The sequence below is a fragment of the Lepus europaeus genome, chromosome 5 (assembly GCF_033115175.1).
Source record: "Lepus europaeus isolate LE1 chromosome 5, mLepTim1.pri, whole genome shotgun sequence".
Lineage (NCBI taxonomy): Eukaryota > Metazoa > Chordata > Mammalia > Lagomorpha > Leporidae > Lepus > Lepus europaeus.
The window spans coordinates 114,159,305-114,184,909 of record NC_084831.1 but is presented as its reverse complement, the minus strand read 5'-3'; the positions used below and the strand labels follow the sequence as shown (position 1 = coordinate 114,184,909).

General features: G+C 44.3%; 1 protein-coding gene across 1 annotated transcript in view; it reads right to left on the bottom strand.

Moving 5' to 3' along the window:
- NOTCH2 (notch receptor 2) overlaps nucleotides 1–25,605 on the bottom strand; it is a 169,524-nt gene that overhangs the window by 10,739 nt on the left and 133,180 nt on the right. The window contains exons 18-28 of the mRNA XM_062192096.1: nucleotides 18,618–18,846; nucleotides 17,679–17,880; nucleotides 15,424–15,577; nucleotides 14,852–15,036; nucleotides 13,364–13,496; nucleotides 9,110–9,346; nucleotides 5,648–5,760; nucleotides 4,231–4,736; nucleotides 1,774–2,121; nucleotides 878–1,020; nucleotides 487–697 (exon numbers count right to left, since the gene is read on the bottom strand). Coding sequence (XP_062048080.1) covers nucleotides 487–697; nucleotides 878–1,020; nucleotides 1,774–2,121; nucleotides 4,231–4,736; nucleotides 5,648–5,760; nucleotides 9,110–9,346; nucleotides 13,364–13,496; nucleotides 14,852–15,036; nucleotides 15,424–15,577; nucleotides 17,679–17,880; nucleotides 18,618–18,846 — 2,461 coding nt within the window. The remainder of the gene's footprint in view (nucleotides 1–486; nucleotides 698–877; nucleotides 1,021–1,773; nucleotides 2,122–4,230; nucleotides 4,737–5,647; nucleotides 5,761–9,109; nucleotides 9,347–13,363; nucleotides 13,497–14,851; nucleotides 15,037–15,423; nucleotides 15,578–17,678; nucleotides 17,881–18,617; nucleotides 18,847–25,605) is intronic.

Sequence of the window (25,605 nt, the reverse complement as noted above, 5' to 3'; positions counted from 1 at the left end):
CAGAGAGCTGGCCTGGAAGAGGGGCAACTGGGACAGAATCCGGCACCCCGACCGGGACTAGAACCTGGTGTGCCGGCACCGCAAGGCGGAGGATTAGCCTATTGAGCCGTGGTGCCGGCCCACATAGTGACTTTCAACACTTTTTTCTACCATGACACACTCCCCTGGCTATACTATGACTATTGGAGACCCTGGCCCAGAAAGGATGGATAATATTTTATGTGACATCCTGAGCATTTATCCTTTCCCTTCTCACTGAGCAAGAGCTTAACGACACAAGTGTGCTTCAACATAGAAGCTGAGCACCACAGAGGTTCAGCAGGTACAGGCTAGATGCACTCAGATGCAGAGTGTGGTCACAGTCACTTGCAAGGCATTCAAGATCATGGCAGAGCTTAGAATTTAAAATCACAATTCAACAAGATATGCTTTTCTATGCATCCCTACCAACTACACAAGTAATGGCTATTTGGCAAACCGCCTTACTTCAGCCCCACAGCATCCTGTCCCACTGGCTCACGACGCTTGTGATTGCTGGAGTCTCGGCGAAGGGTGAAACCTTCAGGCAGCCAGAGGGAGCCATGCTTCCGCTTTCGTTTTGCCATGATTACTCCCAGCAAGATGATAAACAGGATGATGACCACGGCAACAGCGAGTAGATAGAGGAGCTGCGTGGGCTTTGGAGCCAGAGATTCACCTGAAAGGCAGAGATAAGGATGGTGCCACATAAAATAGCAGCCTGTCATCTTAGCACCCAATGCATTCAGAGGGCAATTTGACTTCACCAGGCACGAAAAATACAGGGCTGCACATCAGAAAGTGGGCCCCTGGGGCACCCTACCTCCAACCCGTTCCCCGTCACACCAGTGCTACTCACTGACGACAGACACGAGAGGGTATGAGAGGGTCCCCTGGATGGCGTGAGAAGCCAGCAGAGCTGCTGCTGCATCGGTGTTCTTGAAGCACTGGTCTGAGTCTTGAACACACTGGCGGTTGTCGATCTCCAGAAATACCTTAGAGCTGTGGGTTGCCAAGGTACGAGAGGAAGAAGGGACATGGTGGTAGTCCCCAAGGGTACAGGTGCAGCAGGCTCATTTAAAATGCCCTACACAAGCCTCCCCACCTCTGGGATGCTGCTTCAGAAAGACCTCAGAAATGAGGATATTGTCTGTTCAGATCCTAAACACCGATTCCCACTTAGGGGATGCATCACCTCCTTTAGTCTGTGTGATCAGAGCCTCTGACTAAGGCACCGTGTGACAAAGTGAGAAAACAGTTCTGAAGATTTCAGTGGTCCCCTTCTACCTCTTCTACCCCCTCAGGGGACTGAGGCTACTCTAAAACTCTCCTGCATATTTTGGTCCTTATTCTCTGCGTTTATGTCTCAGCTAGCTGGAGGGCTGAAAGTTTGAGATACAAAGAGCAGGGGTGTGAAAGCACAACTAAAGATTGTGAAAGAGACATAATGAGGGGCCTGACAAATAAGGCAAAGATCAATACAAAAGAAGAGTCACAAATAAAGGGAACTGAGGGAGATCTGGCAAAGGGCGTTTGAGGAGCTACCCCTCCCCAAACATCCTGCCTCCTGCTTGCTCCAGTCCACCCTTCAGCACGCACCCCAACATCAAGGTAAACCTTTAACCTCAAACGTAAGAGCTGGGATAATGAATGAGCCATTCTATTTGCCCGAGCTTTGCATTTCACTTTACTGTGAATCAAAGTGCTCGGTTTTATAAAATTAACCATTAAGAAGTGCAGAAACCAAAAACCTACCCAGCCACCTCCTGTTCTTGTTCATCAGAAAGGGATCTACGTGTCATCCTCTGCTTCTTCATGGCGGCCGACTTCTCACCATAATAGGGGTATACCATCAGGTTTCCCTGGGAGTCCCGTTTAATGCGCAGGTTGGTGTGCAGCAGGGTGCCCAGGGCCCGCAAGAAGCTGCGAGCATCCTGAAGCAGCTGTTCAGGGGGCATCAGCACCACAATGACCAGCGTGCCCTCTGCCAGGTTCTCAGGTCGGTCAGCAGCACAGTCCAGCCCGTCCCAGCCACACTCCTCACTGTTGCATCCCTGGTCACAGTGGTTATCTTTGAAGTGGTCTGCACAATACTTGTCATACCTAGGTGGGGGAGGCAGAAGCAGAGAGAACTGGGAGAGGGCTCAGACTCGATAGAGCTCTATTTGGTTTCCATTAGGGATGACTGTGGGTTTTCCTATCCATCTTCCGCTGGCCATTTTAGGACCCAAAAGCGCTGTAAAGCCTTGACTCTCCTGTCTCTGACGTCACAGAGTACACCAGACAGTGCTCCCTGAATGAGGAACAACACTGTGTTCATCCTGCTGCAGGGGCCCTGGGGCTCCCAGGCGGCTCACACGCTTGTTAAATCAGATTTTTAAACATTCTTTATAATTTTCAGCTGGTATGCAAAAATTGTACATATTTGTGGGTGCCATGATTTATATACTCTGATATTCAAGTCAGGGCAAACCTATCTATCTCCTCAAACATGTATCTCTCTCTCTCTCTTTTTTTTTTTTTTTAACAGGCAGAGTGGACAGTGAGAGAGAGAGACAGAGAAAGGTCTTCCTTTACAACTGGTTCACCCTCCAATGGCTGCCGCGGCAGGCGCACGGCGCTGATCCAAAGCCAGGAGCCAGGTGCTTCTCTTGGTCTCCCATGCGGGTGCAGGGCCCAAGGACTTGGGCCATCCTTCACTGCACTCCCGGGCCATAGCAGAGAGCTGGACTGGAAGAGGAGCAACTGGGACAGAAACCGGTGCCCTGACCGGGATTAGAACCTGGTGTGCTGGCCCGCAGGTGGAGGATTAGCCTATTGAGCCATAGCCACTGCCTCTCAAACATGTATCTCAAGTCAAGGCTGCATATCTGAAACAAAAAAGCCAACCTGGTTCTTGCTTCCTCTACTTTGTATCCAGTGCTCCTTTTAAGATAACAATAGGCATTAAGATGTAAAAGGTTCCTCTAAAATGTGCCTCCAGAAACTAGATTAAATAGCCCTGAACCATCAAGAGTTGTTGTACAGAGAACCATGTCAATACAGCTCAGGACTGGACTCAACTACAGAAGGTAAAAGGGGACATTCTATCTCACTGGTACAGCCTCTTTCAAATACTGTGAAGATGGGGCTGGCACTGTGGCGTAGAGGGTAAAGCCACCACCTGTGATGACAGCATCCCATATGGGTACCGGTTTGTGTCCTGGCTGATCCACTGCTGCAATCCAGCTTTCTGCCAATGGTCTGCAGTAGCAGAAAATGGCCCAAGTTTTTGGGTTTCTGCCACCAATGTTCTGGCTCCTGGCTTTGGCTTGGCCCAGCACTGGCCATTGCAGCCATCTGGGGAATGAACCAGAGAATGAACGATCTCTCTCTGTCTCCCTCTCTTTCTGTAACTGTGACTTTCAAATAAATAAATAAATCTTAAAACAAACAAAAATTCTATGGAAATGAACTAGAACCCCCAATTCTAAATGACGCACAAATCATTTCATCTCCATTTTCTTTTCCTCCAGCCCCACTCCCTATCCCTTTATTTTTCTACCCTTTAGTACAATCTGCAAGGTAACTCAGTGAGATAACTAGGAGACAGGACTAACTATGAAGCTTAGGCAAGTTCTTTAACCCTTTGGGCCACAGTCCCCTCACCTAGGAAAGACTATTAGTAATCCCTAAGACTCACCAGATTGTTGAGAATTAACTAAGGTTAAGGTAGATGGTATCGTTAATATGCCAGTTATTATGTAAGCCAAAGAGAACCTGTAACTGTAATCATGAAGAGCAGAAAGGTTAAGAGGCTTAATCTAGCTCATGCTTCCTGAAGAATCTAGATGCGAAAAACCAGTCTTAGGAGAAGGGATGAGGTGAACAGAGAGGGTACAGACCTTTCCGTCCATCCTGCAGTCAGGTTACATGACAGGCTGCCTGAAACTGGGTAATACCACTTCCAAAAGTTATCTCCCCAGGACGTCACGACAGCAGCAGGTGAGAAGGCAGAGGGAGGCACAGAGAGAGGATAATTATGCAATGAGCATTCCTGGCACTCTGTCAGCAAGGGAGAGCACAGGATAGCGTGCGATGGAACAGGCTGGAACCATCTGGAAAGTGAAGGCAGCTTGGGCTGAAGCACTGGAGTGGTTAGGAGCAGGAATAAGAGACCGAGGTGTGTTAGTGACAGTCCCCCTGAGCTTCTGGAGAACCTGGAGCCCTTACTTGCATGTCTTGCTGTTTCCCTGGCATTCAAAGTTGTCAAAGAGGCACTCGGCTGTGTTGCACAGCTCATCACACTGGTTGTTGATGTAATCCCAGCAGGGGAGTGGGGAGGAGCAGTTGGCCCAGGGGTCCTCCATAGTGAGGGAACAGTCACCCCCATCCCACTGGCAGGCATGGCTGTTGCAGGCCTCATCACAGACGCCATCTCGAGCTTTGTCGGCGCAATATTGGCTGAGACAGGTGGCAGGCGGGCTGCTGGTGGGGGTTGAATAGAGTTCGCAGTGGCTGCCCCAGAACGGAGGGGCACAGTGGCAAGAGTAATAAGGAGGCTGGCGCTGAGGGTAGCAGCTGCCCCCGTGCTGGCAGGGGCTACTGGCACAGCCTGCATCACAGTCCTGGGGGTTAGGGCAGAAGCAGCGGGGTCCTGAGGCAGTGTGCACACACTGCTCCCCTCTCCGACACTTCACTTGGCCACAGCTGCTCTGGCATCTTGCCCCGGAGAATCCCTGTGGAAATGGGTGATGAAATGAGGATGTTAGGAGGGCTCCCGGGGCTTGTTCCATTTAGCCTTCCCATCTCCTATCTTCCATGCTTTTGGAGGCATAAAGACTGACATTCAGTTAAGATCCCTCCTTGTAGCCTCTGGGGACTAAGTCTGGGAAAAAAATCTCTTCAAGTCCACCACTGGGTTAGGGCTGAAGGTTCCACAGGACAAATGTGGAATTGTCTCCCTTCAAGAGCTCACTTCCAGGCATTCAGTGTGCAGGTCAGGTAGGGGTAGAAGTCAGCCAATGTTGTTCTACAGGCAGCTTCTCTGATTGCCATTAGACCTCTCATAAGCTGGCTTTGGTGGGGGGGAGTCATAGAGAACATCCACATCTTATTTCATCTTTGGACTTGCTGCCCAGCCCATGTCAGCATTACTGGATGGGCTTCCTTTTGGTCTCTCTCCACATAGTGATCTCTGTTTTAGTGGAGTTTCAGTCTGGCAGTGGCAAGAGTCTGCATAGTAAATAGCTAAAATTAAGCCTCCTGTCAGCTTAAGAAGCAACTTGCCCCTCAATGGTCCCTGCTAAGGAATCCAAACAGAAAAGCATTTTCACCAGTTCTGGCCCAGCCAGGGGCCAAGAGCCCAGAAACACTGGCCCTGTTTGAAAGGCTTATCCTACCACTTGCTGGGCTTCCCACCAGTGCTTCTGGAGCTGGTGGTCACATATGGGGAAGTGTCTTCATCTTGGGAGTGACTAAAACCCATCTTAAATGAAAAAGCAAAACCAAATTCAGCACCCTCTCTTCAGAGCAAAACTGGGTCCCCGTTATGGAGTCTGTATCAGGCTCTCAACTAGGTTTCAGGTCATTTCTGTCGCAGGTTGTATGGAAGAGGCTGTGTCCCTTCAATCAGTGGCAGGGCACTTACCGGGGGACAGCGACAAATGAAGCCATCAGGCATGTTGCTGGCCACAGCACAGGTGCCTCCGTTCATGCAAGGCATCTGGGGACACACATCCACAAAGGTTTCACAGTGACGGCCTTGGGGCAGAGAATAAAAAGGGGTTTTAAAAGGCAGAAGTAGTAACTGCAAGTTTCCTGAACAGAAGCCCACTGGAGGAGACCAAGACCAGGATGGAGCCAGGGCTCTGTGAACTCAGCTGTGAGCCTATGGAAATGTGGGAAGATGAGGACACGCTCTGGACCTTGACACACTTGGCCCATCGCAGGCTCCAACCAGCTCCCTCATCTGCCTCGCCTATGCAGTAAACACATCCCCAAGTCAGTTGACAAAATGAAAAGCCTGCAAAAAGTAACGCTAATCCAATTAGGGTTCTGCAAAAAGAAAGAAAAACCACACCTCATCTTTTTCAGAGGTTGGAGGAATTAGATTAACACACAGTTCCTCACACTCTGCTAACATCATCTACTTCACAGGGCAGTCATAACACGCCCATCTATCTAGGTGACAATTTGTAGTTCATGGAGAGTTTCCATACTATGCTGTCTTTCTCAATTACTCTCCAGTCTTTCTAAAAAACACACCTTAATTCTCCCAGAGTCACTTTTCCCTAGACGCAGTTCTAAAGTAGAAGACGTCCAGAGGCCACAGTACCATGACAGTGTGAACCAGACAACTGGGATCATGAGGGAGACACGAGGCTCAGCTGGGCCCTCTGCACAGCAGAGGCATGCCCCATGTGGCCTGCAGTCACTTTTTTTTTTTGGACAGGCAGAGTGGATAGAGAGAGAGAGAGAGACAGACAGACAGAGAGAAAGGTCTTCCTTTTTGCCGTTGGTTCACCCTCCAATGGCCGCTGTGGCCAGCTCATCACGCTGGTCCGAAGCCAGGAGCCAGGTGCTTTTCCTGGTCTCCCATGCGGATGCAGGGCCCAAGGACTTGGGCCATCCTCCACTGCACTCCCGGGCCACAGCAGAGAGCTGGCCTGGAAGAGGGGCAACCGGGACAGAATCCGGCACCCCAACTGGGACTAGAACCCAGTGTACCGGCGCCGCAAGGCGGAGGATTAGCTTGTTGAGCCACGGCACCGGCCCCTGCAGTCACTTATAAATAGAAGAGACAGCTTTACAAAAGCAACAAAAATACACCGTGACATTTTTGGCCACTTATAATAAAGAAGCAGAATTACAAATGTCTGTTCAATCTAGCCACAGCTGCTAACCAAGAATGGGCATTCCTAGAACACAAGCCCAGGGGACTGGCAGCCCCTCACTGTCAGCAACAGCATCTCACAAGGACAGCCATCCCTGTGGTCATGGATTCTTCTCATCCACCACCATGGAACTAACATGAGCAACTTCCTGGCTGTAGGACACCAATTAAAGGTGGGTTCATCCTTTCCTTCTCCTACTGCCCTTTTCTTCTGTTAGTGCCTATCCATGTTTCCAGATGAAGGGTCCCTCAGAGACAATGAAACAGGAGCCAGCTTTGCTTCTCTGGCTTCCCAAGAACACCAGGGCCAACGAGAGGCTGTAGACAGATCGTCCGTATGCCTTCTGTTCCATAGTAACTCAACAGGCTTGATGGCCATTCAGTGAATGTTTCTCCAGGTAGTGATCAGATTGCAAAATACCTCCTTTTTTTTTTTTTTTTTTTTTTTTTTTTATAAAACCCTAACATTCAGGGCCAGCACTGTGGCAGAGCAGGTATAGCTGCTGCCTGCAGTGCAGGCATCCCATATGGGCACTGGTTTGAGTCTCGTCTATTCTGTTTCTGATCCAGCTCTCTGCTAATGCACCTGGGAAAGCAGTGGAAGATGGTCCAAGTCCTTGGAGCCCAGCACTCATGTGGGAGACCTGGAGGAAGCTGCTGGCTCCTGGCTTCAGATTGGCCCAGCTATAGCTGAGGCAACAATTTGGAGAGTGAACCAGCAAATAGAATATCTCTCTCTCTGCCTTTGCCTCTGTAACTCTGCCTTTCAAACAAATAAATAAATCTTAAAAAAAAAAGAGAATTAAAAAAACTCTTAACATTCTTAAAATGCAGATCTTTGACATTGAAACTGGGAGGCAGGCAAGCTACAGATGGGTCTAGCACGCAGCAGAGTCCATTTGCTGCACTGTTAATAAACACACAACTGCAGCCAAATCTGATTCCCAAGGAACTTGATCACACCCTTGGAGCAAGGAATACAACTACAGGGGCCAGCCGATGCTGTGGAACAGCGGGTTAAGGCACTGCCTGCAACACAGGCATCCCATATGAAAGCCACGGTCAAGTCCTGGCTGCTCCACTTCCAATCTAGCTCCCTGTTAATTTACCCAGGAAGGAAGCTGATGATAGTGCTCCTGCCACTAACATGGGAGACCCAGATGGAGTTCCAGGCTCCTGGGTTCAGCCTGGCTCAGCCCTGGCTATTTGCAGCCATCTGGGGAGTGAGCCAGTGGATGGAAGATCCCTGTATGTGTGTGCGTCTCCCTCCCTCCCTATGACTCTGCCTTTCAAATAAATAAAAGTAAATCTAAAAAAAAAAAAAAAAAAAAAAAGAAAAGAAAAGAAATACAACTGCAAACTCCAGGAAATTTCACACAGACTTCAATTCTGAGTATGTGATGATCCTGCCATATCTAGATACCAGCAACTATTTTAGTCCTAAAATGTCACCATGCTGTCCTCCAAAAGGGACTGGTAAGTGCCTGTGATAAAGCCTCTGAAGCAGGGCATGGTCCTCTTCATACCCTGTCATGAAAAAGAAGCTTAAGAACAGAACAGGACCGAGGCTCTGCTTTCTAGCTCACACTCTTATCAACTGACATTTGGTTAAATACTTCTCAGTCTGGACCTGCTCCCCCTAGGTGTCTGAGCATGTCCTGTGCTGCTCTGGGTCCCAGAGCAGAGTGATCACCTTCTTCTCAGGGGCACGAACTATCCAGTTGCAAGTCATTACATCTCAAAGGAAGCTAGAGCTAGACTAAGGTTCCTGAAAACAAAATGTTATCTTTGCTCAGATGGAAAGAGTTCTGTGGATGGATGGTGGTGATGGTAGCCCTGTAATATTAATGTACTTAATGCCATAGAATCTTATGCTTAAAAATGGTTAAGATGGCAAACTGTTTTGTGTATTTTACCAATCAAAAAAATGTTATTTTGCTCAACTATTCCCAGCCATCTACTTTTTAATATACTGCTATACCACATTATAATCAATGTACCACAAAAGAGAAAGAAGCTCTCAGGAAAAACTAAAGGTGGAGATTGATTATAACACCCACAGAGCACAGAACAAGGGGACAACCTGGGCCCTTAAATTAAGCTAGTCTAGTTTTCTGCATATGAGAAAAGCTTCACTTGGGCCCAAGGTGGGTCACAAAGGATCGGTCACCAACGCGCCCTCCAGGCGGAGCGGCCAGGAGGCCGAGAGGCTCTCACCGGTGAAGGCGCCACGGCAGACACACAGGTAGTTGTTGGTGAGCTGGATGCAGTCCAGGCTGCCCTCAGAGCTGCAGGGGCTGGAGAGGCACTCATTGATGTCCCCCTCACACCGCTCCCCAGCAAAGCCAGGCAAGCAGCGACAGCTGTAGCCCCCAATCCGATCTACACACTGACCACCATTAAGGCAGTGGGGCCCCCCAGCGCAGTCATCAATGTTCTCTTCACAAAGCAGGCCTGGAGGAAAGAGAGGAGAAACACAGAGTTACGAAAATCCTTCAAACACCGCTTTTCAAAGCAAGAGCTACCCTTGTTGGCCTTTCCTAATGAATGGGACTACACCCCTCCATCTACGCTGGAACCCGCCCAGGACAGCTGCCACTCTCCTGTGGGCAGGATGAGCAAAGGGAAGAGTATGCACTCCCACACACAACCAATGAAACTGCCCTTGTGAAGGAGCACCACAAATCTATCCCATCTTGAACACAAGGAAACTGGAGCTTAAGAGACACCTAGCAATGTTTCATTGATTTGTCCATTTTAGTTCAAGTATGAAACAGTTTGAAAAAGAAAAGGTGTAAATACATAGGTGAAAGCTATATAAAATATTGTAAAAATATTGGCCCAAGAACTGGAGCTGAATTTTGAGTGACAGTTTTAAGTGTTACAGTCACTGACTTAGTCTGTAAAACAGTGTAAATGTACCAACACTTTTTATTTGAAAGAAATAGGAAAATCCTGCTGAGAGTTCAGAGGTTATTTCCGTTAAAACAGAACACAATTAATGTATTGTAGATATAAATGAGCCATCCAGTATAAAAATCTGTGAAAATTCTTTTTTATTGTATAATATTTTATTTGTGAACATTCTTTAGAAAGAGATCAATGATTATTCGAGAAAATGATTCTTGACTAATTCAAGAAGTTATAAAACAGTGTTGAATTTTTGCCACTTGCACTTGTAGTCTACATTAATAAAAGCAAAGCTACTGAAAATGAAAATAAAGAAGCTGAAATGCTAATTTTTACTGACAATTGCAAAAGATAATATACCTAGGATAATCTTAGCAAGAAATAGCTACTCAATATGAAGACAGTACATCCAGGGGTGTGAATAAACGGAAATACATACCATGATATAGGGGGAAGATGCCTCATCATAAGCATGTCAGTTTTCTCTATATTAAATTCATCAAACTAATGCAACCCCAATAAAAAAATACAAACAGGATTTCTAAGGAAAAAATGAACTATAACCATAAACAGAAAAACATGAAGAAGATCCTTAGTAACTGAAACAGTAGTTGGGTCCCTGCCACCCACAAGAGACCCTGATTGAGTTCCTGGCTCCTGGGTTTGGCCTGGCCCAGCCTCACTGTTGGCAAGCATTTGGAAAGGAAGCCTATGGATATCATTCTCTTTCATTCTCTCTCTCTTTCTCTCCCCGTCTTTCAAGTGAATAAAAATAAATTTTAAAAAATCAAAATATAACAATATACTGGGGAGATATTTACATTCTGTAACACGACAGCTAATTTCTATAAAATACTAGGATCACCAACATAAAAGAGGGAAAGGAGCACAGATATGAACAAAAAAAACCACAGGAAAACTCATGAGAATATGTTCACCCATATTGAAAAGAAGCTGGTATGGAGATACACTGCAATTCGGCAATATTTATTACAATTACAGATGCACATATATGATTCAGCCATTATATCTGAAAAGTTATTCTACTAATATATTTATATATTTGCAAGGCAGTCCAAATGTCTATCACTAGGGCATATTTTACAGTGAAATACTAATTCTCATAAAAGGGAATTCTGCAACTATCAAAATGATCGAAGAAGTTCTGTAGCTTGATGTGGAAATATTTCCAAAAATCTAGTACAAAAGAATGTGTCTGATATTCTTTATCAAAGTAAAAAGTAGAATAGCTAAAAAATATTTTTGTGCTTGCCTTCTAAATAAAGTTTTAAAGCTGTATTAAAAAAAAACTAAAAATATACACAAGAAGCTAACAGTGGTGGGAGAAGGAAAACTATGTGTGGGGAGAGAAAAATGGGAATGATAAGAAATCTTCTACTATACTAAAAAGCTTTTTCTTTATATATATATATATGTATATATACACACACAGATATATTCAGTCCATGTTTATATATATATATATATATCTCCATATTTAATTACTTAGTCACAAATGAAATTGAAAACAGGTAAGTAAAAACAAACAAAACCAGTATGTGCTCCAAGGCTCACAGAATATTTAATATTTATGGACTATTAGTAAAATGAGCATAAATACCTATCTTTCCATTAGAATGGAACCACCTGTAATGAACAGACCTATTCAAATAAGAATGAGCTCAACCTCAGCCTAAAGCAGTGTACCAGGGACAGGCAGAGAGCTTACAGTTAGCTCTTAAACTGGGGGCCTCCTAGTGTATCCACGCCAGGAGCCAAAGCTCAGGAGAATAATAAAATAAACATTGTGGTAACTCCCACAATGAGGTTATGGGACTTCAGAGTCTCTGGGAATGTTCCATAATGGCCAGAGAAGTTAAGCCAAGGTAAATAAATACCGTTCCACATATCTGAACAAGTACACATCATGTAGTAATTCAACGAATTCTAACTTACATAAATTCAATAGAACCACACCTACATACAACATAATCAAACTGCCAAAGACAAAGACAGGGAAATTTGAAAGCCTCAAGAAAGGAGTGATTTATCATATACAAAGGTACCTCAGTAAGATTAACAGCTGACTTCTCATTAAAAACCATGGAGCTGAGAAAGTGTGATGATGTATTCAAAGTGCTAAAGGAAAATGACTGCACAATAATAGAATAACTATTAGTCAAAGCTATCCTTAACCAATGGCTGGAAGAGATGGAAACTGTTTCCTTATTAAATGATTCAAAGGCTGGACATGGGTAATCATAAAGTTAGTGGTATAATTTTAGAGTTCAGTGAATACTCAAGAGTCTCTCACTTTTCCCGGCCACCCTTGAAGTCACGTGTGTAATCATTCAGTGATTCTGGACAACGTACTGTGAGTGACAGTGATGTGTGGTCATTCCCACACTAAAGTAGCAAAAGGTGCTCCACAACCCCTCAAGTCTGTCTACCCCTGCAATATAAACCTTGGAGGCCAAGTGTTTAAACTGCATCTCTAAAACACAGAGAAAGGTAGCCCAACACATTATCAGACTTTATTAGAGTGACAAAGAGACTGTTTTTGTGTTAAGCTCTGAGATCTGAAGTTTAATTAGCTACCACCAGAAATGTAGCTTGTTCTAACCAGCATAGTAATTCGAAGGACAAACTAATACTAAATTGGAAGTACCTTCCACTTACCTTTCAATCACTGATTTTTAGAATAGAGAACAACTCCTTTTCACAAAAATCTTCAAATATTTAAACTCTTAGTTTTCTTTTCCTTTTTAATTTCATTCTTCAATAACTATCTTCCTGGTGGGTTATTTTTCTAATTCAGCCAAATCCCAACTTCTTGGAAGGCAGACTCTCATAATGCACTGACACAAAAGTCTACAGCAACACAAATACTTTTCTTGCATTGACACTGAGGAGAATGAACTTCCACAACTGTGCAAGGCTCTTCACGGGTTGTTCAGAACTGACACCATCATAACTTGTTCTTTCTAATAAACAACACGTAGTGCTGTTTCTAGGCAGTTGTTTGGAGGCACTGGCGATGCACAGAGTGGAATGATGGCTCGACCTTTCATGGCCGAGGGTTGCTTCTCATTAGACTTCACTGCAATGACTAAGGTGCAGCCCTGCACCATCAGCCACTCCCCTGGGCTCATGGCTGCAGCAAGTATTTTCATTTCATTCATTCCCCCAACTTATGGAAGCAAGATCTGCCTAATTTAAAAGATCCAAAAGTAGGTAACAGAATTATTTACTCATGTGGCCATTAGTTGCTTTCAATTCAAGAATCAAGCAATCTGCCTAACCAGGCAATTTGGCTGCAATGTTATATCAGCTCCACAGTCCGTGTTTCATGGAAACTAAGATGTCAAACAACCAGAAAGAACTGAGAACGTGAATCAGAACATGACGGGTCTTAAGAGATGAGAGAATAAAATGGTTTGAATGACCAAGAATGAAGCTAGTCTTAGTGTCTTTAATTTTTAAAAATCTCCTCAATACTAACAATGCATTTATAACTTAGAGGATATCCTGGCTGGAGGATGGGTAAGACTGGTTTCATACCTCGAGTGCCTGGTGGGCAGGAGCACTTGAAATGGTTCACAAGGTCAATGCAGGTGCCTCCATTCTGGCATGGCTGATTCTGGCACTCATCCACTTCGTATTCACAATTGACACCCTGATACCCTGGAACACACTTCCAGGAGGAAGCAAAAAGGCAAGAGATGTTTCCAGATGATGACAGCAAGTGACTGTGGATGTTATTGTGACCCTACCCCCTTCGCCATTTAGCTTGTACATGTATCTCTAGATCACCACACTCTGCTAATCATCCTGTACCGGGTCCACCTGCAACTTACTGGCATTTATCGTTCTCCCTTCCAGCTGACAAAGCCACTTAAAGGGAAAGAAAGGGCTGAATATGCTGAGGGGTATTTCAGATATGACCCCTTTGCAAAACTTTGTTCCTCCCGTGGATAGATTTACTCATCTTTAAAGTCTGCAATTCCTTTTTATGTGAAGAGAACCCTATGACTCAGTCAAATGGTATGTGTGAGTGGGGGCAAAGGCACCGCAATTATTGATCTCCAGGTTCCGGAAACTGCATGTATGTGTGAGAAACTGGTTGACATAGGGGTAGGGGCAGAGGCAGGTGGAGTTCACTGGCTGTGGTAGATGTAGGGGCTGGAAGGATTTTAGGACAGATTAAGGACAAAGATATTACCTTTATGAGGTAGCTTTATTTGGGCAATACTTTGACAGGGTTGCACATAGGGGAAGTCCTTCACAGCATAAAACTGTCCAAATGGGGTGGAAGGTGAGGAGAGGTAAGCAAGCAAACTCCGGGAGGTAAGACAAGGGGATATGGGAGGGAACTTAACAGTCTACATAATGTCATTCAGAAGCCCAGAATTCTCTGGGTCAGAGAGCTCCAAAGGGCAGTTTCTCTACAGTCCCAGGGTTTATCGTACCCACGGCCAGCAGATGTTTGGTAGTTTTGCAAGACATGCAAAAATTTTCTGCTTCTTTGGGTTACCTTTAAAACAATTACATGTGTGAAATTTTGAATCTGATACTGGAAGGCTTTAGAGCTTTTAGGGGTCCCAGTGTGCTGTGAAGATACACATGGAACAGTTCCCATGGTGCTATGTGGAACAGGCTCAGCAACATGACAGAATTATTAGCTGACCAATGACTATACAAAGGTGACACAGGCTAAAGAGACAGTCCTCAAAGTGGCTTCTCCTATCTCAACTGCCATTCAAAGAAGTTTCAGGGACCACTATGCTGGGTGGGCCTGTGACAGGCATTTGGGGGGGAGGGGCTGTTGGCTTTAAATCCTGGAAGCAAGCCTGTGGAGGAGGGATGGTTCCAGACCCTTACTAAAATCTTTCTAGGGCCATGTTAACTTATTTCACAGCAAAGCTGAAAGAAAATGACTGGTAAGCACTATGATGGTGAATGGTGGAAATCTATAAACTGGAAACAGAAGACCCACGCAGCCAAGTTCAATACACAAAACAGCTGTACAACCTGCCTCATCTCCCTTACCTCACATCTGTATCCACCAATGAAGTCGCTGCAGGTGGCGCCGTGCTTGCAGGGATTCGATGCACACTCATCAAGCTGTTCCTCACAGTAGCTCCCAGTGTAGCCCAGAGGGCACTGGCAGTGGTGTGTGCTCCCAGCATCGATACAGACGCCTGAGTGCTGGCATAAGTGGGCAACAGACACACCTGGGAAATCCCGTGGGGAAACAGGTATCAGAGAAGAACACATGGCACATGGCAGGTTTAGCCCAACTAATGAGTGAGTGAATCTAAGCTGGTTGGCACATCAAGCATTATTCGTGTTTAATTTCTTACAATGCTCAGTACCAGATCTGTTTTGATGATATCCAAGCCCCAGAAGCAGAAGGCTGCCTGAGTTTCATTTCAAATATCTTTCATTTTGGAATCCCTGTTTGCCCTTTCACCTTCTGTCTTGGGTTCTTTCTCCAGTTCTGCCCATCTGCTAGTATCTACTCTTCCCTCCATCCCTCAATAGCAATGCCTGTCCTCAAATGTCACCGGTCAGTCGAGATTTCAGGGTATGACTCTTGAGTTCAAGAGTGCAGAGCTCACCTCTGTTGGAGGCTGCTATGCTGCAGGAGACGCTAGGCACGTCACAGTAAGCACCGGCCCATCCAGGTGGACACAGGCACCGGGATTCTGCTTTCTCCTGTACACAAGTTCCTTTGTTTTTACATGGAGACCGATTGCAGAGGTTCACAAGGGTCTGAAACAAGAGGCAGGAGTGTACATACATCAACATCCATGGACCAGAAACAAAGAATATAATTCCATTGTATGACAGGAAATCAAAGGAAAGCACATTAATTTTTTTGAGAGCCTCCAACCAAGCCTCAAATTAGATCCAATGTTATGAGGTGTATAACAACATTTTTATATAATCAAATTCCTCTTAGCACTGCTATTTAAGAAGTTCTTACTCAAATACTTTAAGACTTTGTAGAAACTCAGTGCATTATTTCTAACACTGAAGATACGATCACATATTCCCCATGCTCTAGACATGCATGGCTACCTACAGGACTAGAAAAGGTTAAACCGTCAATCAGATCCATGCTCCCTGTGCTTGTCCTGGGAGAGAAATCCCCATATCTGCCAGTGGTGAATGGAAATAAAAGGGCTAAAAGCCTGTGAATAAACTAAAAACTGTCAGAGAGCTTATTTTGAAGGGGACAAAATCAAGCTTATGAAAAACAGGAGGCAGAGTGCAAAAGGACTAGCACCTTCACTGTTGTAATTCACACAGAATGGCCTGAGCCCCTGGGAAAGGAAGGCTACAATCACAACACAGACTGCTGGCTGAAGAAAGGGCCCGTGGAGGCGGAAGATCAGTATGTCCAGCCCACATGGTGAGAATGCTCCTCAGATCCACAGAATCAGAAATAAGCTCCGTAGCATGTGCACGTGGTTGTGTGCACTTCGAATGCAGCCAACGCCTTACCAACGTGCACCCCATAATGTCATGTTAAATTTTGCCACGTATTCCTATTTCTTTGGATTTCTGCTATCCTCTTACGGTTTAAAGAGGCAAGAGAGCGGCCGGCGCCATGGCTCAACAGGCTAATCCTCCGCCTGCGGCACCGGCACACCAGGTTCTAGTCCCGGTCGGGGCGCCGGATTCTGTCCCGGTTGCCCCGCTTCCAGGACAGCCCTCTGCTATGGCCCGGGAGTGCAGTGGAGGATGGCCCAAGTGCTTGGGCCCTGTACCTGCATGGGAGACCAGGAAAAGCACCTGGCTCCCGCCTTCGGATCAGCGCGCCTGCCACAACGCACCGGCCGTGGCGGCCATTGGAGGGTGAACCAATGGCAAAGGAAGACCTTTCGCTCTGTCTCTCTCTCTCTCTCTGTCCACTCTGCCTGTCAAAAAATTTAAAAAAAAAAAAAAAGAAAGAAAGAAAGAGGCAAGAGAGCATAAAATGAAACACAATGCTCTTTGGATGCAACCTTGAAAGAGTTACTTCGTCTTCCTGGGGCTCAGTTTCTTCTTCCATGAAATGAAAAGATTAGACTGGTTGTCTATGAGGGCTCCTTCTTTCTTTCAAAATATGCTTTGATAAATTTCTTTCTTTCTTTTTTTTTTTTTGACAGGCAGAGTGGATAGTGAGAGAGAGACAGAGAGAAAGGTCTTCCTTTTTGCCATTGGTTCACCCTCCAATGGCCGCTGTGGCCAGCATATCTCGCTGACCCGAAGCCAGGAGCCAGGTGCTTCTCCTGGTCTCCCATGGGGTGCAGGGCCCAAGGACTTGGCCATCCTCCACTGCCTTCCCAGGCCACAGCAGAGAGCTGGCCTGGAAGAGGGGCAACCGGGATAGAATCTGGCGCCCCGACCGGGACTAGAACCCAGTGTGCCGGCGCCGCAAGGCGGAGGATTAGCCTGTTAAGCCACAGCGCCGGCCTGATAAATTTCAATTTAAAAGATGCATGAGTAGTTTCCAGAGTGTTACAACATTGTGCGACATGATCATTATTATTATTTCCTTATAGATATTGCATCTGACCTATAAAGATTTTACTTGGTCTCTCCTCTGCTGGGTTTCCAGTGTAAAATATATCTGTCTGCCTATTCACACACACATATTTCCCTGCAGTTCTTGATTTGCCTCTTTTAGCATCTTTTGCCTTTTAAATTCATGTCATATTGCCAAGATTAACATTTTGGGATCATTAGTTATGAAATTACCCAGATTTACCTTAAAAATACCCGAGAGTCACAATTTTTCTTTTAGAAGGGGCTTATGCTGTTCGGAAAGGGGACAGTTATAATGCTTGGCTTCTCTGGGGAGCTGAATGGAAAGGAATTTACTTACCTGACAGTTTTTCCCTGTGTAGCCCAGGGGGCAGGTGCAGCGATAGGTGCCCAGGCCATCAACACAAGTTCCCTCATTCAAGCACGGATGAGAGTTGCATTCATTGATCTCATGGAGGCAGAAGGGACCAGTGAAACCCACAGGGCACAAGCAAGAGAAGGAGTTGATCCCATCAACACACGTGCCACCATTGAAACAGGAGCTAAGGAGCAAACAGGGAGAGCACCATTACCTGTGAAATCTGGGTTCCTCCAACCTGCTATTTTAAAAGTATGGTTTCTGAATCTTAGATATTGGACCTGAATATTCCTCAGCATTCCAAACTCCTCTGCATGGTAAATTTTACTTTCTTCCCAAAGTCTGGGTACCAGAAGCCCTGAGTGCCAACTGCCTTTCTACAACCAAAGTTTAGGAGTATTGGAAGGCTGAGCTTATTATAGATTCCAGGGGAAGGCAGAGTTTTCTTGGTTTTACCAAGTTCTTCCATGAATTTCTACAAATTTCATTTAAGTCAGTTTAGTTTAAACGATAAGTGCTAAATAAACAGCTTTTAACTACAGATTTCTTTATGAAAGAGAAGCAGAATATAGTGAAAAGAAATGAAATACACCTCCCCAAAATTAAGAGTGCTAACAAGTCCTCAAATAGGGACTTGCAGATCAATTATCAGCTGAAATGACCAAGGAAACAACAGAACAGAATTATAGTTCTTTCTGTTCCTTAAGCAAGAAAACAAATGATGATTCATCCACTACGTTTTCAGCCTCTGATCTTTGTCCATCAGGAATCAGGGACTGGACAATGGGAGACGATTTTGGAGGAGGACTGAAGTGAATGCCTCATTCCTGTCTCACAATTCCAGCCTTGCGCACTGAAGCTTCCTGCCCTATCATCATTTTCCCATAATCTGCCGATGTCTGGAGTGTATGGGCTACTCACCTCTCGGTGCACTCGTCGATGTTGTTCTCACAGTGGACTCCATCGAATCCTGCCTGACACTTGCAGGTGTAGCTGTTGACGTAGTCGGAGCAGGTTCCTCCATTCTTACACGGTTCACTCAGACACTCATTCATGTCAGTTTGGCACTTATCCCCAATGAAGCCCGGAAGGCAGAGGCAGGAGAAAGTATTCACTCTATCCATACAGGAACCTCCATTCTGGCAAGGATCTAAGCCATCAGGCAAGAATTAGAGTTTGGAAGAGCAGCGCTGGTTTCATCTTGGACTCAAAAAGGTGAACAATCTGATGAACTAAAGAATACTCAGGGCAGCACAATTCTGACCCTTTGTGTTTGACCTCTTTAGGTCTATTTGTTCTGACTCCTTCATTTATGAAAATACATTAAATAACACTTTCCTGAGACTTTTATGCTATTTTGATAATTGGGATAACTTTCATCTGTATCACCACTAACAGTTTTAGAAAAAATAATAGAATCACAAAACTTACATTGGTAACCCACAGATCACAAATCAAATATGAGACCCAACACAGAGAACACCAGGAATGTCAATCTGTATTTTCAACAGGTGTGTGTGGTGGTAGAGGATAGAATATATTCACTTTGTTTCAGGAGTACTGTAAAAGTTAATCATCCTGGTTCCTCTCTCTCTTTTCCCACTCCTCCAACTACTTCTCTTTCTTGTTATAGATTTAGGCAACCTTAGGAAACAAGACTTCCAAAAATTTTGAAAATATTACCTAGCTTACTCTTAGAACAATTTCCACTCACACTTATTAATAAATCAATAAATTCTGAGCTACACTCATTCCATGACCTTCCATAGCACCAATGGCAAACAATTTAGAACAAGAAAAACAAGACATAGTTATTACCCTTCAGGACCTTTAAATATAATTGCAAGGACAAATCATAAATGTAAAAAGAAAATGAAACACTAATCTAATTGGTAATATGGCTACTATTTTATTCCAGGGATGTTTAATACAATTTATTAATCTGTTAAACTAATTCCATTCTAAAGCTCATCTGTAGTCTCTGTTGGACCAGAAAAAAAATGCTTTTATTCTATTTTAACCACAATGTCCAGCCAAAATAATTTCCATGGCATTTTTCAGGAAACTCACCCTAACTTATTGAACTGTTTTTAAATTCATGGTCAATACTGCCAGTCCTATTTCATATCAAATGTTTTAAATACTTAGTATTTTGGGGCCGGAGCCTGAAGTGCCAGCATCCCATATGGGTGCCAATTGGAGACATGGCTGCTCTACTTGCAATCCAGCGCTCTGCTATGGCCTGGGAAAGCAGTGGAAGATGGTCCAAGTCCTTGGGCCCCTGCACCCCTGTGGGAGACCCAGAGGAGGCTCTTCTTCGGACTGGCACAACTCTGGACATTGGGGCCATTTGGGGAGTGAACCAGCAGATGGAAGACTTTCTCTCTGCCTCTGCCTGTCTTTAAGTCTGCCTTTCAAATAAATAAATCTTTAAAAAAAAAAAAAACTTTATATTTTGACAGGCAATTTAATTAATAGGAGAATGGAGCTGACCATTCTCTAAATTTTTCCCTCAACTGTACCTGAGACATATCTTCTTCACTATTTGTCACATAATATAAAGACTTTTGGGTACGTGTATTTCTTCCCATTACATTGTGAGTCTCCTGAAGGTTGAAACTAAGTATTAAATATATTGGTGCTGATACCAAGCTTGGTGCTCTCTATATTGTGACCTGAAATTTTATATATATATATATATATATATATATATATATGAATTAAAGTTCTATTATTCTTAACATATTGTGAACACTAATGATTTAACCACCATGAAGGCTGAGGAAGAAAACCAGAACATAGGCAAACTAATTCCTGGACTTTAAAAAAATTTTTTTTTATTTTTTTATTTTTTGACAGGCAGAGTTAGACAGAGAGAGAGACAGAGAGTTACAGACAGTGAGAGAGAGACAGAGAGAAAGGTCTTCCTTCCGTTGGTTCACTCCCCTAATGGCCGCCACGGCCGGTGCTGCGGGTACAGGGACCCAAGCACGTGGGCCATCCTCCACTGCCCTCCCGGGTCACAGCAGAGAGCTGGACTGGAAGAGAAGCAACCAGGACTAGTACCTGGCACCCCAACCAGGACTAGAACCCGGGATGCAGGTGCCACAGGCGGAGGATTAGCCCAGTGAGCCAAGGTGCTGGCCCAATTCCTGGACTTTCTATGGGGTTCAGCATAGCTCATCTTCATTCAGTCAGAATGAAAAATCATGTGCATCATTAAGTAGAGTCCCAAGAGAGTACTGTCTTGGGGGGGCTGGCACCATGGCTCACTTGGTTAATCCTCCGCCTGCGGCACCAGCATCCCATGTGGGCGCTGGGTTCTAGTTCCGGTTGCTCCTCTTCCAGTCCAGCTCTCTGCTGTGGCCTGGGAGGGCAGTGAAGGATGGTCCAGGTGCTTGGGTGCCTGCACCCGCGTGGGAGACCAGGAAGAAGCATCTGGCTCCTGGCTTTGGATCAGCGTAGCTCTGGACGCGGCAGCCATTTGAGGAGTGAACCAACAGAAGGAAAACCTCTCTCTCTATAACTCTGTCAAATTAAAGAAAAAAAAAAAAAAGAGAGAGTACTGTCTTGAGAGAGAGCCATGTTAGCTGTAGACTAAATGCTATTCTGGATCCATCTTCCTAATTTTGAAGTAAAGACTCAAAAGGATCTTTACTGAATAACTGAATCCCTGAACAGAGCCAGTATGGAACAATGTAAAACTGATAACATCTGGCATCCAATCAAAAATTACCAGACAAGCAAGGAAGCAAGGACACACACTGTTCAATGAGGAGAAAAATCATAAATAGAAACACTCAAGGAAGGATGATAAAACAACTATTGTCAACTATAAAAGAATTACAGCACATATAATCAAGAAGGGAAAGAAAGCATAAACACAACAGAGATAAAGTTATAAAGTGACTCAAAGCACTATTTTAGAGATTAAAATTACAGTATCTGAGGGAATCATACTGGATGGGATGAACTGCAAATAACAAACTACAGAGAAAACAACTTGTGAAATTCAAAATATAGCCAGATACTATCAAATAATAAAATAATCTAAAGTCAAACACACACATAACACACACACACAGTGACTAGAGACAACTCCAAAAGCTTAACAGATGTATAATGCACATTGTAAAGTAGGAAGAAATTCTGGAAAAAAAAAAACTTGAAATTTTCCAGACAATGGTTGACTATTTTCCAAATATGGATCCAAAAATATCAGTGAAGAACAAAACAGAAGCAAACAGGAAGAACACTACAATAATAGGCATCATAATCAAGTTGCTAAAAATTGGGAGAAATGAGAGTATCTTTTTTTTTTTTTTTGACAGGCAGAGTGGACAGTGAGAGAGACAGAGAGAAAGGTCTTCCTTTTGCCGTTGGTTCACCATCCAATGGCTGCCATGGCCGGCGTGCTGCGGCCAGCGCACCGCGCTGATCCAATGGCAGGAGCCAGGTGCTTCTCCTGGTCTCCAATGCGGGTGCAGGGCCCAAGCACTTGGGCCATCCTCCACTGCACTCCCTGGCCACAGCAGAGAGCTGGCCTGGAAGAGGAGCAACCGGGACAGAATCCGGCACCCTGACCGGGACTATAACCCAGTGTGCCGGCGCCGCAAGGTGGAGGATTAGCCTGTTGAGCCACGGCGCCGGCCTAAAATGAGAGTATCTTAACAGTAGCTGTAAAAGAGAAAATTACATCTGAGGAAACAAAAAGAATTAGAGCAGATTTCTTTTCAGAAATGACAGAAGCCGGGCCGGCATCGCGGCTCAACAGGCTAATCCTCCGCCTTGCGGCCTACTGTGGCCCAGGAGTGCAGTGGAGGATGGCCCAAGTGCTTGGGCCCTGCACCCCATGGGAGACCAGGATAAGCACCTGGCTCCTGCCTTCAGATCAGCGCGGTGCGCCGGCCGCAGCGCGCTGGCCGCGGCGGCCATTGGAGGGTGAACCAACGGCAAAGGAAGACCTTTCTCTCTGTCTCTCTCTCTCACTGTCCACTCTGCCTGTCAAAAAAAAAAAAAAAAAAAAAAAAAAAAAAGACAGAAGCCAGAAAACAACTTTAAAGTGCTGGAAGCCAGTGAGGAATTCTGTGCAAATATCTTTGAAAACTAGGGCAAAATGAAAACCTTTTCAGGGAGAGAAAAGCAGAAAGAATTCACCATCAGGAGACAAGGACTACATAAAATGCTCGAGGAATTTCTTCAGACAGAAGGAAAATGGTATGTGATGGAAAATCAAATTTACATAAAATAACGAATAAGAATTATAAGTATGTGAGAAAATAGAAGACTTCAGAACAGTGGCCAGGAGGAGTATAGAAACAAAAATAGTGTTAAAGGCTACTGTACTCTAAAGGAAGTGAAGGCAGATTATAATGAGTGAAAGATGAATACTCTAAGCCCTACCGTAATCACTGAAGAAAGATACAGCTAACATGCAAGTGACTAAAATATAACCACAAAAGTACTCAAGTATTCTGAAATAGGGAAGAAAATAACATAGACAAAACAAATCAAAAGATGACAAATTTGAATCCAGCCAGACAAAAATTACATGAAGCTAAAACAGTCTAAACACCTCAATACTATGATATTGCCTACCACATTTTAGACACACAGATTGGCCAAATACAAAAGATGAAAAAAAAAATACATCCTAATGATAATCAAAAGAAAGCTAGAGTAGCTATATTGATCTCAGGCAAAGCAGACTTCAGAGCAAGGAACATGACAAAGTTAAAAATGTTGTTTCATAATGATAAAGAGGTCAATTCTTCAAGAGGATGTGACAGTCCTAAATGTTTACAGGCTTAATATCAGAGCTTCAAAATACCTATTAAACAGAAATTACCAGAGTTTGCAAGAGAAACAGACAAATACACAATGATTTTGGAAGATTTCAATCTCTTTCTATGAATAATTGATAGAACAAGTACACAGAAAAACAGGGAGGATGGGGCCGGTGCTGTGGCATAGTAGGCTAAGCCTCTGCCTGCAGCACCAGCATCCCATATGGGTGCTGGTTCGTGTACCAGCTCCTATTCTTCTGATCCAGCTCTCTGCTAATGGCCTGGGAAAGCAGTGGAAGACGGCCCAAGTGCTTGGGCAACTGTACCCACATGGAAAACCTGTAAGAAGCTCCTGGCTCCTGGCTTCAGATCTGCCCAGCTCTAGCTGTTGCGGCCAGAGGATGAAAGACTTTTCTGTCTCTCCCTCTCTTCTCTTTCTATAACTCTACTTCTCAAATAAATAAATAAAAAAATCTAAAAGGGGCCGGCGCTGTGGCGCAGTGGGTTAATGCCCTGGCCTGAGGCGCCAGCATCCCATATGGGCACTTGTTCTAGTCCCGGCTGCTCCACTTCCAATCCAGCTCTCTGCTGTGGCCTGGAAAAGCAGTAGAAGATGGCCAAAGTCCTTGGGCCCCTGCACCCATGTTGGAGACCCGGAGGAAGCTCCTGGCTTTGGATCGGTGTAGCTCCAGCTGTGGCGGCCATTTGGGGAGTGAACCAGCGGATGGAAGACCTTTCTCTCTGCTTCTCCTTCTCACTGTCTGTAACTCAAACTCTCAAATAAATAAATAAAATCTTTAAAAAAAAATCTAAAAAAAAAAAAAAGAAAATCAGGGATGATATGGAAGACCTCAATAATTAACCAATTTGAATTAATAATAACATTTACAAATACTAAAAAAAATCCAGCAAAATATTCTTCTGTCTTACAGATAGAGGAGACAAAATATCAGAAGCAAGAGAAGGAAAAGCATAACAGATATTATAGACATTAAAAGAATAATAAGTAGGGAGAGCACAGGCATTGGGCACAGTGGTTAAGTTGTTGCTCGGGATGCCTACATGCCATATTGAGTGCCTGGCTACACTGATTCCTATCCAATTTCCTGCTAAAGTTCACTGGATGATAGCTCAACTATTTGGGTGCTGCCATCCACATGGGAGAACTGGGTGAGCTCCTGGCTCCTGACCTTGGCCTGGCCTAGCCCTATATGTTGCAGGCATTTGGGGAGTGATCCAATGGACAGAAGATCTCTCTTTCTCTCTCTCCCTTTCAAATAAAATAGAAATAAATAAAATGCTTGCTGTACAATAATGGAATAATATGAATGACTCTATGCCAGCAAATTTGACAACGGGACTAATTGTTTGAAAGACACACATTAGCAAAGCTCAATAAAAACCAGATAGGCTGTCTAGAGCTACAGCACTAGAAAAATTACATTTATAGTTAAACACTTTCCCAGAAAGAAGTTTCCATGTCTAGATATTCAGAAGAAATATATTTCAATCACACATAAAGTCATTCAAAAAACAAAAGAGAAAGAAATATGTCCCAATTTGTTGTGAGGCCACCACTGCCCTCCTATCAAAACCAGACACACAATATAAGAAAACTGAAGAACAATCTCTCTAAGAACAGAGATAAAATGTTCTTAACAAAATTTTGGCAAATTAAATCCAATAATATCTAGAATGGATAATATACCATAACAAAGGGATAATATGATGTTAACATTTATCACCAACTCAACAAACAGAGAAATCATTTGAAAAAAAATCAGCATTCATTCATTCATTACAAAAAGAAATGAAAACACTCTCAGTAAACCGTAAGTACAAGGCATCGATTTGATTGAGGATATCTATGAAAAACCTACAGGTAACATCTTAATGGTGAAATCTGAAATGCTTTTCCCCTGAGGTCAAAAACAAGGCAAGACTAGCCTCTCTTATCACATATGCATTTACCATAAGGTCTTAGCCAATACAATAATTCTAGAAAAAAAATAAGTAGATGGCATGTAGTTTGGGAAAGAAATAAAAAGGACAGGCCAGCGCTGTGGCTCAATAGGCTAATCCTCCACCTGTGGTGCCGGCACCCTGGGTTCTAGTCCCGGTTG